Below are 16546 nucleotides of genomic sequence, written 5' to 3'. Positions count from 1 at the left end.
GGACTCAGCACAATGCTGGCTATCTCATGGGTAGCCAGCAACTGCTTGCTTCTTTGCAGTTGATCCTGGGGAATAATAAGCTAATATAAAAATAATCATCTCAGGCTTCTCTGCAAAAGGGCAGCCTTAGTCCTATGCTGGACTCTATCACACTTTCAAAAAATGAAATCCCATGACCCTTATGGAACCTTCCTTGCCATGCCCCTGCCATCCCCAACATATACACAGCTCCCTCACAGCCTCACCAGTATGCCAAATCTTTTCATCTCTGGGGCCATGGGCATGCACAGTATGATTATTCAGAGACTCGGTTCCATAGGGCCACAACCTGTCACAGACCTGCCAAGCTCTGGGCTTCGAGGACGTCCGAGAGACTGACCTATTATGCTTGGCTACTCCCTGTGGCCAGCCAGGGGCGGGTGTCCTTGGCATTGGTTTGCTTGCAGGTGGGTGTATGTGTGTTAACCCGGGGGCTGGGGGCTCCAGGGGCCAGGGTTGGGGCTCCAGTGACTGGTGCCCACTCCGGGCCTGAGCTCCGTGTCTTCATCTGTCCCTCTGCAGCTTGTCTCCAATGTCCTCATTTTCTCCTGCACCAACATCGTGGGTGTCTGCACCCACTACCCAGCTGAGGTCTCCCAGAGACAGGCCTTCCAGGAGACCCGGGAGTGCATCCAGGCACGACTCCACTCACAACGGGAGAACCAGCAACAGGTGAGTGAGGCCCTCCTGCCCTTGCATGGCTACAGGGAGCAGAGGCTCCAGACTTGCCTCAGCCCAGCTACCTGCCACACCACCAACTGTGCCCCTTGTAGCTGCCCAGCCCCACCTCCCTGGGCAGGGACCCAGCCAGAAGGGAATGTTTTCCCTGGAGGGAGCCTAGCATTTCTGGCTCTGTGGGAATGCTCTCTGGAGACTTTGGAGAAAGTTCTACCCCAGCGCTTGCCTACTGCCTCCTCAGTGTTCGCCTGTGGGCTGCAAACAAGCCACACAACCCAGACCCTGGGCACCGGGGAGGGCCCTCCCCCCTCCCCAGTGCTGATGAGTTAGAGTGGCGAGAGCTTCAGCATTCCCATCTGGGATTAAGGTGCTCCCCAGGAGAGAGGAGAAGAGGTAGAGCTGTCGGCCCCTGGGACACCCCCACTAGGCACTTTCCCTGTGCCGAGTTCTGGGGTTTGGTTGGTTCAGAGAAAGGCTGATGGTCCTGTCTCACCCTAAACCTCACTCTCAGAGAACGTTTGGGCAGGGAAGTAAGCCATTCACAGGGGCCACAGACTCGGAGTGTTTCTCGTAGGGAGCGCTGGGGCAGAGGGGGCTGCCCCCGTGTGCTCTCATGGGTGGAGGCAGGGAAAGGATGGAGGGCTGTGTCAGGGTTCCCTCCCTGGCTGCCCGGCATCTTGTTTGGGGTTCAGGACCATTGTACCCTCTCCTGCGTGTGAACCAGATGAGGTCTGGGGCCTCTGGGACAGGCTGGAGCTGAATAGCTCACAGATAGGAGCCCCAGAGATGGGGCTGTGTGACCCCAGGGGAGAGTGTGGACAGGTCAGCAGGGTGACGGGGCCCCTACTCGACTTGGACTAGGTGTGGCTCTTAGAGATGAAGTTACTCCAAAGCAGGTTCTCCTCTCTTCTTATGTTCACGTCTACCCAACAAACATGAGTGGAGTCTTGCTGCCTTTGAGCTTGGGGACAAGGAAGACAAAGGCCTAGCCAGCGCTAGTCCCCTGCACCCTCCTCGCTTGCCCAGAGTGCATGCTGTGGACACCCCAAGTGCACAGCAGTCTGACCACAGCGTGAGAGGGTCTCTGACTCCATCTGGATGCCTCCTGAGGAGTTACATGACACGGGCTGGCCATGTCGGGATGGCTGAGCAAGGGGGTGAGGCTCTGCAGTGTCTCTCCAGCACCGCACACCCCCTCCCGGCCCAGTCGCCGCCTGGCCTGTCCCTGCTTCCTGCCCAGCCCTGCTGCTGTGGCCCTTGTGTCTGGCCAGGTCCCCAGCTCATGCTGTCCAGTCGGAGGCCTGGCTTGCCCTAGGCATTCTTTTGGCCCTGTCTGAACTCCTGGTCTCACTCTTGAGCGAACCCCATACTCAGTGGTATCCCCTAGTCCTCCCACTGTCTTTCTGGCAAGGTTGGCGCCCTTCTGCACCCTACTCTAAGCCCCTCCGTGCCTCAGGAGCCCCCCCTCTCGTCCCAGTTCAGGCCCTGGCATCTCTCGCCTGAGATTGGGATACCGTCCTTCCCTTTTTGTGTCAGGGAATATCCCCTGTCACTCGGGGGCCTTGTTCCTCCAGTAAAATGCGTATTTTACAGCTCATTACAGTTTACTTGCACTGGCCTGGACAGGCTGGACATTCCAGCAAACCCACAGGGATTTCGGGGAGAAAATTCATTTGCTTTACCATGTTCTGAGCCAAGATAGCAGGGAGGGGAGGCGTGCTTCCTGGGGAAAGGCTCCCAGTAGCTCTTGGGCCTCCCCTGCCCTCTGCAGAAGGTGCTGCTCTTGGGTCCTTGGGGGGGCACTCCGAGGTGCCCCCTGATGGTGGGACTCAGAACTGTTCTCCAGCCATCCGCACCCACACTTCTGACCCTCAGCCCCAGAAGTGGTTATAAATATGGGAAGGTCTCTCATGGATATAACCGTATATAACGCACTTTCCCCCAGCTGTGCTGTATTTCCACAGAATTGTATTTTAGTTTGTGTTTCTGTCACCAAGAACTGCTTACTGAGAGTTCAGTAAATAGCCATTGAAGGCCATGTCCACGGATGCTCAGGGAGACCGAGCTAACCCACGGAGAGCACCTTCAGTGGATTAGCAGTGTTTTCCAGGCCCGAGGCTGTCAGCTGTGGAGCTGAGCATGACACAGTTCCGTCCTCGGGGGTCTCACTGCACGCACTACAGGGAGACCCTGTTAACAGACCACGACACGCCAAGTGATCAAGGACTCAGAAGGAAGGTCCTGAGTGGTAAGGGGATGCCACTGCCAGGGCCAGGACCCTACCCCCCGGGAAGGGGGGAGCCCTGAAGGAGGGTTCCAGCAGTATGTGAGGATGGGGCTTCTAGCTGGGGAGCTTATGTGCGAAGGCAAAGAAACACTGCCAGGAGCTTGGGAAGTGTCCCACGGTTCACTGTATCTGGAACAGAGCTCAGGGCGTGCTGGGCACAGGGACGGGTAGTGGGGAGCCAGATCGTGGAAATCTTGAGGCCAGGCTAGGCTTGTGGGCTGGTTCTGGAAGCTTCAGGAAGCATAGGAGGGTTTTAGGCAGGGCAGCGATGGGGTCAGGTGTATGTTTTAGAAAGATCACTCACTGGCTTGCAGTGTGGAAGGTGGATCAGAGACAGCAGGCTGGGACACAGGGGCTTCAGAAGGATAAGGATGGCAGCCAGGCCCGGGTTGGCAGGAGCAGGCCAGGCATGGGAAGGGGGCGGGTAGAATGGGGTTGTAGTGGAAAATAAAGAGGCGTGGGCTCTCTGGGTCCAGAAGAATGCACATTTGTTGTGGCTGGTGGAACCCAGGGAAGCTTTGGCGGCTTTGAGCCGGGGAGTGTCATGACAAAGGCAATGTACTGGAGAGACTGGGGCCAATACAGGGAGCCAGGAGGGCTGAGGAGGGGTTGTCTGGCTGGGACGGCACGGCCAGAATCCCACAGTCGGGTGAGAACTTTGTCCAGGCAGCGGAGGTGGACATGGAACAGGAAGGACGAGAGTCCGCATCCACAGGACTTGGTCAGAGCTGGACAGGGCCTGGGGCCGAGGGGACAGGGATGAATCTCAGAGGGGAGGTTCCGAAGAGTAAAAGCAGTTACAAGGGCGGGGTGTTGACCTTGTGACCAGGAGAATGGGGGTGACATGGGCCAAAGCAGGGAACTTGAAGAGCCATGGGGGAATGGAAACCTGGGAAGGTGAGCATGTTTTGGGGTGTGGTGTCAAGGCGGTAGTGGCCAGTCATCCAGGGGGCAGCTGGAGACTCGGGAGCCTGGAAAAGGGCTAGGGAGTAGGAGGTGACGGGCAGAGGTGCTGGTGGGGACCACGCTCATAGGGGCGAGAGTGAGCAGAAAGAGGAGAGAGGTGGGGATGTGCTGTGTGGCGCGCAGGAGGAGGGAGAGAACCCAGAAAGATGCAGGAGCAGAGTCTTACGGCCGCATGGGTGATGGCCCAGCATCTAGCGGGCAAGTGAAGGGAGAATGAGGAGGGCTGGGCCAGCCAGGTGAAGCCACCCCAGGTGGGAGAAGTCTGTGAGCCAGCCTGGCAGAGCGCCTGGTGTGGGTAGTGGGCTGTCAGGGCACAGGGCAAGGTCGCCCATTCCTGACGCAGCTGGACCTCTTGCAGCAGGCCGGCCCGGGGCAAGAAGGCGGAAGGGAGGCAAAGTCGGGGCCCTCCCCTCCACAGCGCAGCCCTGGCGCTCTCCTTGCTTCTCTCCCACCTCCTCTTCAACAGGTCTTTGCTTCTCTCGGGTTCTCAGAGTCCGTGTGCTTTCCCTTTCTCCGGGCTCCTGTCCCCTACGTGTCCCCCAACCTCATCCTTCTGGTCCCCATGAAGCCCTCCCTGACCACACCATTCTCCCCAGCCGAGGTCAGGCACCCCTGTGCAGTGCCCTGTCGTACCCCGTACCCCTACGAGACTGGGAGCTTTGTGAAGGAGAAACCTTGCCTGTCCCACAGTTGTAACTCAGGGCCCCCGGCATGATGCCCAGAACATGGTAGGTGCTCAGTACATATTTGGTGACTAATTGAGTGAATCTCATGTAATGCTTTCAACAGCTCCATCGCTATTTAAAGAGGAAGATGCTGAGGCTCAGAGAGGTTCAGTCATTTGCCCGCGGTCACACATGGTCTCAGGTGACATCCAGGATTCCAGGAGGCTCAGTACTATAGGTTCACTAGGTGTGCTCTTCCCCAAGTATGTGCACAGACAACCCGGGCGGTCTCCCAGGAAGAAGGGTTCAAGTAGCCCTGGGGGCATGATGCTAGCCCCACCCTCACATAAGTGTTAGCTCCTCGAATTTCAAGCCAGCCTGTGGGGTTCCCCAGGGCCCTGTAGGTGGGGGGCCCAGGTGCGGAGGAGTCGGCCTGGGGAGGGAAGGGGACCGCCAGGCAGGTGGAGGGAGCTGTGATGAAAGTGTGTGCTTCCCTCCCCAGGAGCGGCTCCTGCTGTCTGTCCTCCCCCGTCATGTTGCCATGGAGATGAAAGCAGACATCAATGCCAAGCAGGAGGATATGATGTTCCATAAGATTTACATCCAGAAACATGACAACGTGAGGTAGGAGTGAGGCTGGGGGGCGACGGCAGGGTGGGAGGACTGATCCCCCAGGGAGGCGACAATCCCCCCCTTGCTCTCTCCCAAGGGAGCACAGCCTGACAGGGTGGCCTGTGGCTTTGGGGTGGGTGTTGTCTGGGGCACCCCGGCCGTATGGCACCCTTGAGGTTGGTGAAGTGAATTATTATCGAGGGATGGGAGGGGAGGCCCCAGGGAAAAGCTAGAGAAGGAAGGAGGAGAAAGGAGAAAGCAGTAGCACCAGCTGTTGGGGAAACTCCTAGCCTAGCAAGGGAGACAGAAAGCAGACTGGGGACCCACATGGCGCTATCATCATCTCAATCTTCATCATCATCTAGCAGCTTCCATGCCTTCTAAGCCAGTGTGTGCTAGGCACTGCACTAGGCATTACCTACCTCGTTGTCAGTCCTCCTGACCACACTGCAAGGGGGGCACCCTTATCAGCATCCCTTGTTTAGAGATTGAGCTCAGAATGGCTAAGACCCTCGCCCAGGGTTACTCAGCCAGGAGCGGTAAAGCTGGGGTGCATCCTGGTCGGCCTGCCCCAAAGCCCATTCCCCTTTTACTGCCCATTTGCCATTTCTCTAGACAGAAGCTGCTGACAACAGGGATGTGCAAACAGATGTAGCCTAATAGAGTGCAAAATCTGCTTAGGAGCTCCATGGGGACGTGGAGCGATGCAGTGGCCTTCATCCAGCACGGCTCCCGGAGAGCCCAGTAATCCTCCCATATGCCCAGAAAGGGAGCTGCTGTGTCTGCCTTCGAGAGAATGACTTTCTCCCTGGGCAGGTTTTCCTAGGACCCACGAATCTTCTAAGGCCGGTGGAGAGGGAACCCTTTGGAGGCTTGGGCTGAATTTTCATAAAGGGATTTAAGTGGAATGATATAAATTATGGTGCATGCACGTACACACACACACTAATATACATCCACTCAAGGCAAGGCTGATGGCCATGGGGGTGGGGAGGGAGGGCACTGTGTTTTCTTGTAGAAACCGTCAGAATTTAGGCAGAATTGCCCAGTCCCCAAGTGTGCCCCGGAATCCAAGACTGTTGGTTCTGCCCGTGTGTCCTGTCCAAAATAGACTCTAAGCCTTTGGGAGAAAAAGGTTACCTGAACAACACTTTTGTCCTCAGTTTTTGGGGTACCCCAATCCCCCTGAAGCCCACACATGCTCCACTGTCAGGCAGGGAGAGCGTCGCCAGCGGCGGGAAGAAGGCTGCCGCCGGCCGAGCCCCCGTGCCTGCTCAGGAGCTGAGCCGAGCTCAGAGAGGGAAGCAGGGCCCGGGACTGGGTAGGTCGCGCTGGCGTGTTGGTTCCCAAATTCTCACACCCGTCTCTGCCCCCACGAGGTGGAATAATTGCTCACAACAATAGTTATGCTCATATAGTGCCTTCTTTGACCCACCGCTGTTCTGAATACTTTCATAAGTTCACTGAGTCTTCAGAATACATGTAAGAGGTCGATAGTACTATTATCTCCATTTTACAGGAAACTGAGGCACAGAGATTAATTTGTCTAAGATCCTAGAGCTGGTTAAGTGGGACAACTGCCCTCAGAAAGCTTTTTCGTATCAGAGTTGTTACCTAGTCTTACTAGCCGTTTTTTATATGTCCAGGAGAAAGGAGTGTATATGAGGAATTGTGGGAAGGAGTCTTGGGAAGCCCCCAAGCCAAGGGGAGACTCTGAAGAGAGGGAGGAGAGAGGTTTGGCTTCTAGAGAGAGAGAGAGAGAGAGAAAGAAAGAGAGACAGACACTGTGGACCCACCAGGGCCTTTCCTGTCTGATAGCCACCCCTGAAATCTGGGGGACTCTAGGACACACAAAGAAATAGCCTTCCCTGTTAGAACACATCCCAGAGGCCCAAAGCTCAGGTGGGAGCCAAGTGGTTCCAACACATATGAACCCCTGAGCTCCCCCTTTCTGGGATATTCTCTCTCTCGGTCCTGTCTTCACCGCCTCACCGGCCCTGGCGTTGTTCCAAACACAACGTGGGCAAAAGGTGCTTTCCTTGATTGTTCTCAGCTCAGCAGAGCTTATGGTGGACTCCACTAAAGTATGAAGTCGAACACAAAGGGGAGGCAGAAAATTCACAGCTCAGAAACAGCTTGGCACGCAAGGCATAGGTTCTCAGCCTGGCTGGGCTAACACATCTGGCCACCTCTGCATCTTTGCCCAGCGCCTCTCACCCCTCCGTCTCCTGCCCCTCCATTGCTTTGGGCCCTCAGCCCTCCAGCAAGGGAGTTTGATCAGAGGGGCTGACTCAGTCCTCTTTGGCTACCACAAGGAGTGACCCGCTCTTGGGGTGATGTCCCCTCACCCTTCCACTCCCACAGAGGCTGTGACTTTGGGTAACTAAAAGAACAGTACCCTAATCACAGAGTGGCCCGAGTGTGCACGTGGCAAGAACTAGACTCCCAGCCACAATGGGGGTATTTCTGTTTTCGGATGTGCTAAGATCAATGGGAGCTGTCAAAGAGATAAAAGGAGACAAAAATCAAGATGTTACCCTTTTCATAGAGACAGACATAATTCTGACTCTGAAATCACCAGGCTGGTGGTGGCTGGCACACATCAGAGGCCAGCCACAAGCAATCATATGCAAATAGCCCGCGGGGGCCCGGTCCCTGTTCTGTTAGCAGCCCTGGCTGCAGATCTTGATGGAAACACATTGCAGGCTTAGTCTCTGGTTTGGGTTGAACCTTTGACTTGGGTGACTGAGTAGTAGGTGGAGGGGTGACATCACAGTGTAGAGATGCACTCTGGGGCCGGGCTCATGGTGCAGTGATTAGGCCTGGGGCCCGGGGTTAGGCAGCCCCCCGTGTCAGCCGGGCTCTGCTGTCCCCTGGCCATGTGAGCAGGGCGAATGATAGGGCTTGATACTCTGAACTCAGTCTCCTCCTCTCCCGTACTTAGCAGAGTTGCAAAGAGAGGATGAAAACGTGTGAGGGAAACGCTTAGCATGGTGTCTGGCACCGGCCACGTGTTCTGTAACTGGGAGCAGTGATTATCGTTGTTACTGCTATTATTGTGATGATTATCACACTCCTATCAACAAAGCAAGGCCTGGGGATTCTCTAGCTGGAGAGTGGAAGGGTGATGAGTCACGTTTGTCAATTCTCTGCGGAGTTATAATATTTAGAGAGGGTGATGACATGCCGCTCTCTAGCCCCCTCCGAGAGCAAGGCCACAAGAAAAATAAATCAACCCTGCGGTGTGACAGACTGGACCTGGATCTGCGGAAGGGGAAGAGACTAATGGGTGGGGAGAGTTTAGCCGGGGCAGGGAGGGGTGACAGCGGAACCGCACTGCTCTCTGTGGCCTCACCCTCTCCTGGCCCCCAACAGAAGAGTTGCCCCCTGGGACCCGCCAGGAGCCTGTCGGATGCTGTGGGGCTGAGCACCGCTGGCAAGGCGTTGAGGTGGACCAGAGGCCCAGGAACCCGTGGAGACCCCCCTGGGGCCCCCAGCCTCTCCTGTCTGACACACAGTGACAGCTGGAGATGTTTTAGCCCTTCTGGCGGGACGGGTTAGCTGGGGCCTGGGGCCCATGGCTGGGGTGTCCGGCCTGTGGCTTGAGGGCCCTCCTCCCTGTCCTCTCCCCCCAGATACCTGCCTCTCCTGCAGCCGGCAGTGTGAGGGCCAGAGCGGGGCTGTGCTGTCCCCATTCTGGGGAAAAGGCCTCCAGCACATGCCAGCAGAGGCAGCTCTGCCTGGGAGGAGGGACACTGAGGCTGGAGGAAGGGGCCAGACCTAGAGGCACATAGCATATCCCCGTGGGTACAGTAAACATACAGATGCTGCCAGAACCCAGCTGCCACCAGGTGACCCTTGCCAAGACGTCACCCTTGCGGAGTAAGATGAGTGTCTGTGTTGAGCAGCCTGGGTCACACCCCTCTCTGCCCCTTACTAGCTGTGGGAACTCGGGCAAGTCACCTAACCTGAGCCTCAGGTTCCTCATCTGTAACATGGGAATAGTGATGTCCCCTGGCTCATCCATTCAGTGGATGTTTTCCTCTGCTTCCACTGGTGGGACACTTAGCTATAGAGGCAGGGATTGCAATGGGAATTAAGAGGGACACTGTCTCTGATATTGGGAAGCTCACTTTCTGTAAAGGAAGACCTACAGTAAACCGTGGATCAATTAGTAAGTTGGGAATGTATCACATGAGGAATGGGGGTAGGACTTTGCATTTTTAGGGGTATCTATAGATGTTACAAAACTTACCACTCAGTTATTCTGTTATGATAAAAGCCACAAAGGGACAGAGCCCGTAAGAGGGGCCCTAGGACTCACTCCTTGCAGGGGTGCTGGGAGGGCAGATGAGGTAGAGTATGGAAGGCCCCTGCCAGGCCCCCCACCCAAGAGGTAGCTGCAGACTCTTTGCCCTCTGGAGGTGGAGCAGGGTACGAGGTAAGAGTCAAGGTCAGGTAACCAATACCCCAAAGGTTTCAGGGGGCAGGGGACATCTGAGCCTGAGAGGGTACTGAAGGATACACCACTGTCATATGGGTCCATACTGAGTGAGACAGCTCGATGCCTGAATGACCTGTCCTCACGCTAGAGCCCTTAGCTTTTAAAGGTTGTAGATGGTGGGGAGGGCCAGAGAGCCAACTCCTCCAGGGGGTGCTGGTCCTCACCTGTCCTCTGTTTGGACCCTGGGAGGGGTTCATGATAGAGTGCGGGGGGTCTTGGCTCATTGGCTCAGATCACAGCCTCGTTCTCAGGGGTCTGGCCGAAGAGCTGCTAACCCAGGGGTGGAAATGAGGTAACAGCCATCCCTGCACAGTGGGGGTCTGGAGGGGTCTGGGGAGGGTTTCCTCTCCTCCTTCCTTCCCTCTCCTTTCCCTTCTCTCCCCGACCTCTCCCGAACCTCCCCCTTTTAAGGTTATCATCTCCTCTCCCGTCTCCGTCAAGGACTTGGCTGTGTTCCCCAGGTCGTTCTGGTGTCTGGCTCAGCTGAGGCATGGCTGTGAATTATAATGGCCTCGCGACAGTGTCCTCGATGCTCAGATACCTGTGGGTGGATTGTGCACCCTGTGGGCAGAGAGGAAAAATGTTTACCTCCAGTCGTATTCCCGGCAACTGACCACATAAGGGATGGTCCGTAAACCTAGCATTCCTGTCTCCAACCTGATATTAAGAAAAGTATTCTGAGCTCTATGCTATACCAATTATAGACACAAGTGGCCTTTATATTATTATCTCAGTCATTCCACATTTATTGTGCTGCCACTCTTTGCCAGGTATGACTAGGAGTAGATAGAAAAGATTCCATGCTTGCCCCCTAGGGACTGTCTAGCCCTCAGCAGTGAGGTCGGGCTGGGCCCGGTGCCATGGGAACCTCATAACCCAGCTGGTCCCCCTGGGGAAGCCACTGGGGTTGGGGCTTTGCTCTTTAATCAACTATCTTACTTGTTGTAAAATATACATAGTGTAAAATTGGCCATTTTAACCTTTCATACTATTGTGCAACCACCACCCCCATCCATCTCCAGAACTTTTTCTCATCTTGCAAAACCGAAATTCTGTACCTATTAAACAACAGCTCCCCATTCCTCTCCTCCCCCGGCCGCTGGCGACTGCCATTCCACGTTGTGCCTGTGAATTTGACTATTCCAGGTACCTCATGTAAGTGGAATCATGCAGTACTTGTTCTTAAGCCCTCCAGGGCTTATTTCACTCAGCACAATGTACCCAAGGTTTGTCCATGTTGTAGCGTGGGCCAGGATTTCCTTCCTTTTTCAGGCTGAATAGTACTCCGTGGTGTGTGTATGGCACACCTTGTTTATCCATTCACCTGCGGATGGACACTTGGGTGGCCACCACCTTTGGCTGTTGTGAATGATGCTGCTGTGAAGATGGGTGTGCAAATTCCTCCTTGAGTCCCTGCTTTCAGTTCTTTCCATAAATGTGTAGAAGTGAAATTGCTACATCGTATGGCATATAATCCTAGTTTTTAATTTTTTAAGGAAGCCCACAGTGTTTTCCATAGCAATTCACCTTTTTGCCTTTCCACCAACCATGCACGTGGTTTAGTTTCTTCACTTCCTTGCGTGGAGGTGGGTCTTCACAAGAGACCTGAGTTTGTCCTTGGACACCAAATGGGGATCAATGGGGAATGGAGCCAGCAGCCAGCTAGGACTCATTATTTTAGCACTTCAGACTCAAAATTGGGGGCCCTGGAGTAGATGGCAAGAGAGAGAAGTTAGGGTGAAGAGACACTGACCTGTTGAATGTGTCAGGCTATGCCTTTGAAATTCTGATCCTAATAAGAATTCAGAATAAGAAGGATTATCCTGGGTTGGGTAAGTCAGAAAAGACATCACGAAGGTAGAAGGGCTAAAATCAGATCCTAGAAGAATGTAATTAGTTTTCAACCTTTTTTATTCTACAAAGGATGTGTGTTCTTTATAGAAAATTAGGAGCTAACAGGGGCGCCTGGGTGGCTCAGTCGTTAAGCTTCTGCCTTCGGCTCAGTTCATGATCCCAGAGTCCTGGGATCAAGCCCCGCATCAGGCTCCTTGCTCAGTGGGGAGCCTGCTTCTCCCTCTCCCTCTGCCCCTCCCCCTGCTTGTGTGCTCTCTCCCCCTGTCCCTCAAATGAATAAATAAAATATTTAAAAAGAAAAGAAAATTAGGAGCTAACAATACAGAGAAGACAATAGAAAGCACCATGTACTTATCACTGAGAGGTCACTGACTATTGCTCCGTCTTGGTACTGTCCCGTCCCCCCTTCCTGGGCTTCTCCTTTGGGCTGCGTTTCCCCAGCTCTTGCAAGGCTTTGCAAGCATAAAGTCTGTAAGTGTGATGGGAGGTCCATTGTCTGGGTGGTGGGAGTAGGATTTGGTGGACAGAAACAAGATCAGGGGATCAGGGGTTGGAATGGGGTCTACAGGAGGCCCCGAGGCTGGCAACAGGGATTCTAGGACATATGTTGACCCTAGACCCGCTGGACCCAATCCTGACAGTCAAGCCGATCGCAGGGCCCTTCCACTTTCTGAAGGAAGGTAGCCCGTTGCCATGAGAGTGGAGAGGGCATGGCTGTCCAGGGTGGAATTCGTATGTACTGCAGTCTGTTCAGCATTCTCTCATTGGCCTTCCCCCTTTGCCTCTCCCAGCCTGTCCCTCAGAAGGTTCTCCCGCTGCTCCTTGTCCATACGCCCTGCTCTAATTGTTTCACAACCCCCCCTTGGAAAATGCCCAGTCATATGGTGTCCTTTGTCAGCCAGATATTGGTATGACCAGCCTGACTGCGCTGTTCACCTAGCACTATGACCCACTGCTCCTCCTTTATCGTTCGAGGGGCCTGAACCCAAGACGCTCCCCAGGTTGTATGGTTTGGAGCAAATGGGGGGCACGCTGCAGGGGGTAGACCCTTCCTCTCTGGCCGGGCTTCCCCAGGCTATGCTGCTGGGGCCTCCAGGGCACTTCCTGCCCTGCTTCCCTACGACCTTCAGCTCCCGCTAGGCTCCCTGAGACCTTGCCATACTCCCTTCCTGCCCCTGCCCAATGACCTCTGTCTCTCCAGCCGCCCCGCCCCTCCTGGGCCTGCCTCGACAGACGGTTTGCCTCTCAGCATTTCTTGAGTCCCCCCGTGCAGTGCCGGAAAGTGCAGATCCGAGGAGCAGGTCCTTGGCGCTGCCTTCTGCGCAGGCGCAGACCGTGAGGCGAACTCGGCGTCTTGGGTGTCCCACGTGCTGCTGGATGTGGCTTCTGTTCAGGAGCAGGGTCAGACTCCAGCATCTTCATCGGGGCACCGCACCTGTTGGTACGAGAGGGAGCAACGGCGGGGAAATGCGCTTCCCCAAACATGCGCGTGGAGAAGCTGGGCTGAGCTGGGCAGAGCGCCGAAAGGCCTGTGGTGGTAATTGGGCTGAATCGGCGCCTGCGTGCTCTCGCCTGTGGAGGAGAAGTGGGGGATGGCGGGCGCTTAGGGAGGAGCCGGCCCGGCGTCTGCGCGCCCCCACGAGGGCCCCGTCGCGTTGCCAAGATGAGCTCTCACGTGGGAGCTGATGGATGACTGAGGACCTCACTGCATGTCTGGGCCCGGCGTGGTTGGAAAATGGCCTTCAGGATCACCCCAGAGCCGATCAGGAAACCTTGGCCGGGGGAACAGACGGTCTGCAGTTGGGTAAACCTCAAAAACAGAGGAGGTTCCGGAGTGACAGCCGCCGAGCAAAATCCTCCCCTGAGGCAGTATCAGAGGAGTGTAACTTCACCTGTGACAGGAGGTGGGGGGAATGTGGAGGTGGCAGAATTTCCATAAATGTGTAGGAGAGGCTGCAGGGGTTCAGACCCTGTCCAAACCTCGGCTCGGGGTAGCAACCCGCTCTGAGCCCTGCTCTGAGCCACTCCTCTCCAGCTGGCTGGCTGCGCCGGCTCACCACCGCCTCGTCCGCCAGGAGCTCGTCCTCCCTGACTCCTCAGCAGCTGTTGAAAACCCCAGGAGGGGCCACGAGGAGTAGATCCAGCAGGTTGGAGGGAGGCTCTGGCTTTCTCAGCCACCCGGAGGCCCTTCACACACCAGCGTTGTTTCCCACGCCTGCTGGCATGGACCAGGAAGCTGCTCAGGGCCTCTGTAACCGTTCTGCCGTCAGTCCCGTGAACACTGCTGGCCCCACGGGCTCCTGTCTCAGGTGACTTAGCTCGGGACCCCAAGAGGCCCCATGGAGTTGAAGGAAGAGCTGCTGGAGTGACCGGCCTTGCCTCTGGCTTGCTTTGAAAGTATGAATATTCTCTTCCATTCAACAAATACACATTAGGCACTGCTCCTAGGTTGAACTGTGTCCCCCTAAAAGATATGTTGAAGTCCTGACCCCTGGTCCTTGAGAATGTGGAAATAGGGTCTTTGCAGATGGAATCAGGTTAAGACGCTGGAATAGCGTGGGCCCCTAATCCAATGTAAGTGGTGCCCTCATAAGAAGAGGAAAATGCTGTATAAAGACCCGGATACACGGGGACCACAGCGCGTGAGGTCAGAGGCCGAGATTGGAGTAACACCGCTGCAACGCGGGAATGCCAAGGGTGGAGAGCCACCACCAGCAAGTAGGGAGTGGCCAGGAAGGCTTCTGCCCAGAGTGTCAGAGGCAGGACGGCCCTGCCGACAGCTGGATTTCGGACCTCGAGCCTCCAGGACTGTGAGAGAATACATTTCTGTGGCTCTAAGTCACCCCGTCTGTAGCGCTTTGCTGTGGCAGCCCCAGGAAGCTAATAGAGGCGGCTCCTGTGGGCTGGGGGGGGCGGGGGGGGGTAGGGCAGAGGACACGTGGTTGTGACCTGTCCTCGGTCAGTCACCGGTGGCACATTTTATTGAACAGTTACTCTGTGTGCCAGACATCGTGCTGGTAGCTGGGATGTAGCAGTGAATGGAATAGGCCAAAACCCCTCCCTCAAGGACTTTACTTACCAGTGGGAAGAGATCAACAGGAGCATAAGGATAACACAAACAATATCAGGACTCCAGTGAGGAGTGAAACGTGCAATGGAGAAGAATATGCAGGGAAGGCAGGCCGACATGGGAGGGGCTGTAGATTCAAATAGGGTGATAGAAGTCTCCTTGAGGTGACATTTAAACGAGTGCAGTGGTTCTCAACCCCGGCTGCATATTAGAACCACCAGGGAAGCTTAAAATAAAACAAAACCAGGCAAGTGCATGCAATCAATAGCAGAGCCCTACCTGAGACTAATTAAGCCAGAATCTCTGGGTGTGGGGCTCTGGGATCACTCTTATAAATGCTCTGGGTATCTCTAACAGACCCCAGGTCTAAGAACCACTGGTCTAGCGGGATGAAAGCAGCTGTAGGGGAAAGTGTTCTAAGGCCCAGTGAGGTCCCCTGTGGAGGAGAATGATGGCAGGCCTGCCCACAGCCAGCCATGGCCGAGCGAGGCGGGCTCTCCTGACTGGCTAGGTGAGCTCAGCAGGTGTGGGGTCACAGCTCAGTGAGGTCACAGCTGCTGAGTGTGCTACCTCTCGATGGAGTCCCAGACTCCCCCGCCCTTGAGCCCCTGCTCTACGCTTGTGTCTCTCCTTCCTCCCCCCCCCTTTCTCCTTAGCCCAGTGCCATGGGTTACCGGACCCATTAGTCATCCTGCCAAGCTGGGTTCAGGGGTTTCGGGGTCTCACCAGCCCCCAAAGCCAGGCTTCCGCTGTGTAACTTTGGACTTAGCATGGAATAGCCGCTGGGCCTGATATCTGCTGGCTTTGCATTCCAGATACTGACTCTAGCCGAATGAATCTTTCTTAACTCTGGAGCCGTGGATTTTGACCCCAACCTGAACTAGCTTTGGTTTCCTGAGAGTTAAAGAAGAATTTCCAGAACAACTATATGGTGGTGCTTTTACATAGACTGGGGGAGAACTTTCTCTTGTTCCTAAGTGGAGTGGGCCAGTTGCCTGCAAGACTGACAGGCAGAGAGGTGGCAGGTGGGTGGGGAGGGGGCTGCACCTAGTTAGTTCGGGAGCTGAGATCAGCATCTGGGGCATGGCAGCCTCCCCTCACCTGCTGTTCTAACCCAGCATGCAGACGCCATGCAGTCCCCTCGGGCGGGGTGCTGAGCCCGTCTGCCCGGTCAGACCCTAGGCATCAGTGGAGGTCTGATGGAGACTCCTGACTGCCTTGCATCTTCTGCGCCCCTGCCCGCCTAGCTGCCCACTCAGGAGCAGCTTGTCTTCTTTCCCGAGTCCTGTGTCCTGCCGGGGCAGCATCTCTCCTCTCCACTCCTCCTCCTCCTCCTCAGCTTTTCTTCTTTCCCCTCATTTGGCTTGTCTGTTTGCACCTTCCCTTGTGTGAGCTGGCAGGCAGCCGCTGAGTGTGCCCTCTCTTGATGGAGTCCTGGCGGCCCGTATGTGCCCTTCCGCCTCCCTCTGCCCCATTTACAATGCCAGACCCCTGTATTATGCTTGTATTCACTTAAGATGGCTCTGGGGCCACCAGCTTAATATTTATTGGGTCAACTCCTGGGCCATGAAGCCAGGTTGCCCGTGTGGCCTTGGGCACGTGACGTATCTTCTCTGTGCCTCCGTTTTCTCCCCTGTAAAAGGAGGATTCTGACCTCATGGGGTGGTCGTGATGTTTAGGTGAGTTCATACACATAAAGGGCACAGGACAGTGTCCAACTGTTTTAAAAGGCAAGTTTTATTATCTAGGTACGCAAAGGCCAGTAGGTGAGGAGACAGCTGCTATTGAAAATATCCTTTGTTACTCATCCCGGGGGAAGGGAGCCCGCCACACCGTGGGGCCCCGTGGGGAAGCGCTGCTCTGGTGGGTCA

The 16546-nt window shown here is 55.5% G+C and overlaps 1 protein-coding gene across 1 annotated transcript in view; it reads left to right on the top strand.

Annotated features, from left to right (window-relative positions):
* Positions 1–16546, top strand: part of ADCY5 (adenylate cyclase 5) — a 152835-nt gene that overhangs the window by 88287 nt on the left and 48002 nt on the right. Inside the window, exons 2-3 of the mRNA XM_032406702.1 lie at positions 562–711; positions 5138–5259. Coding sequence (XP_032262593.1) covers positions 562–711; positions 5138–5259 — 272 coding nt within the window. The remainder of the gene's footprint in view (positions 1–561; positions 712–5137; positions 5260–16546) is intronic.

This window comes from Phoca vitulina, unplaced genomic scaffold, assembly GCF_004348235.1.
Source record: "Phoca vitulina isolate PV1807 unplaced genomic scaffold, GSC_HSeal_1.0 scaffold8, whole genome shotgun sequence".
NCBI classification, from domain to species: domain Eukaryota; kingdom Metazoa; phylum Chordata; class Mammalia; order Carnivora; family Phocidae; genus Phoca; species Phoca vitulina.
This window is presented reverse-complemented; position numbering and strand designations above follow the sequence as displayed.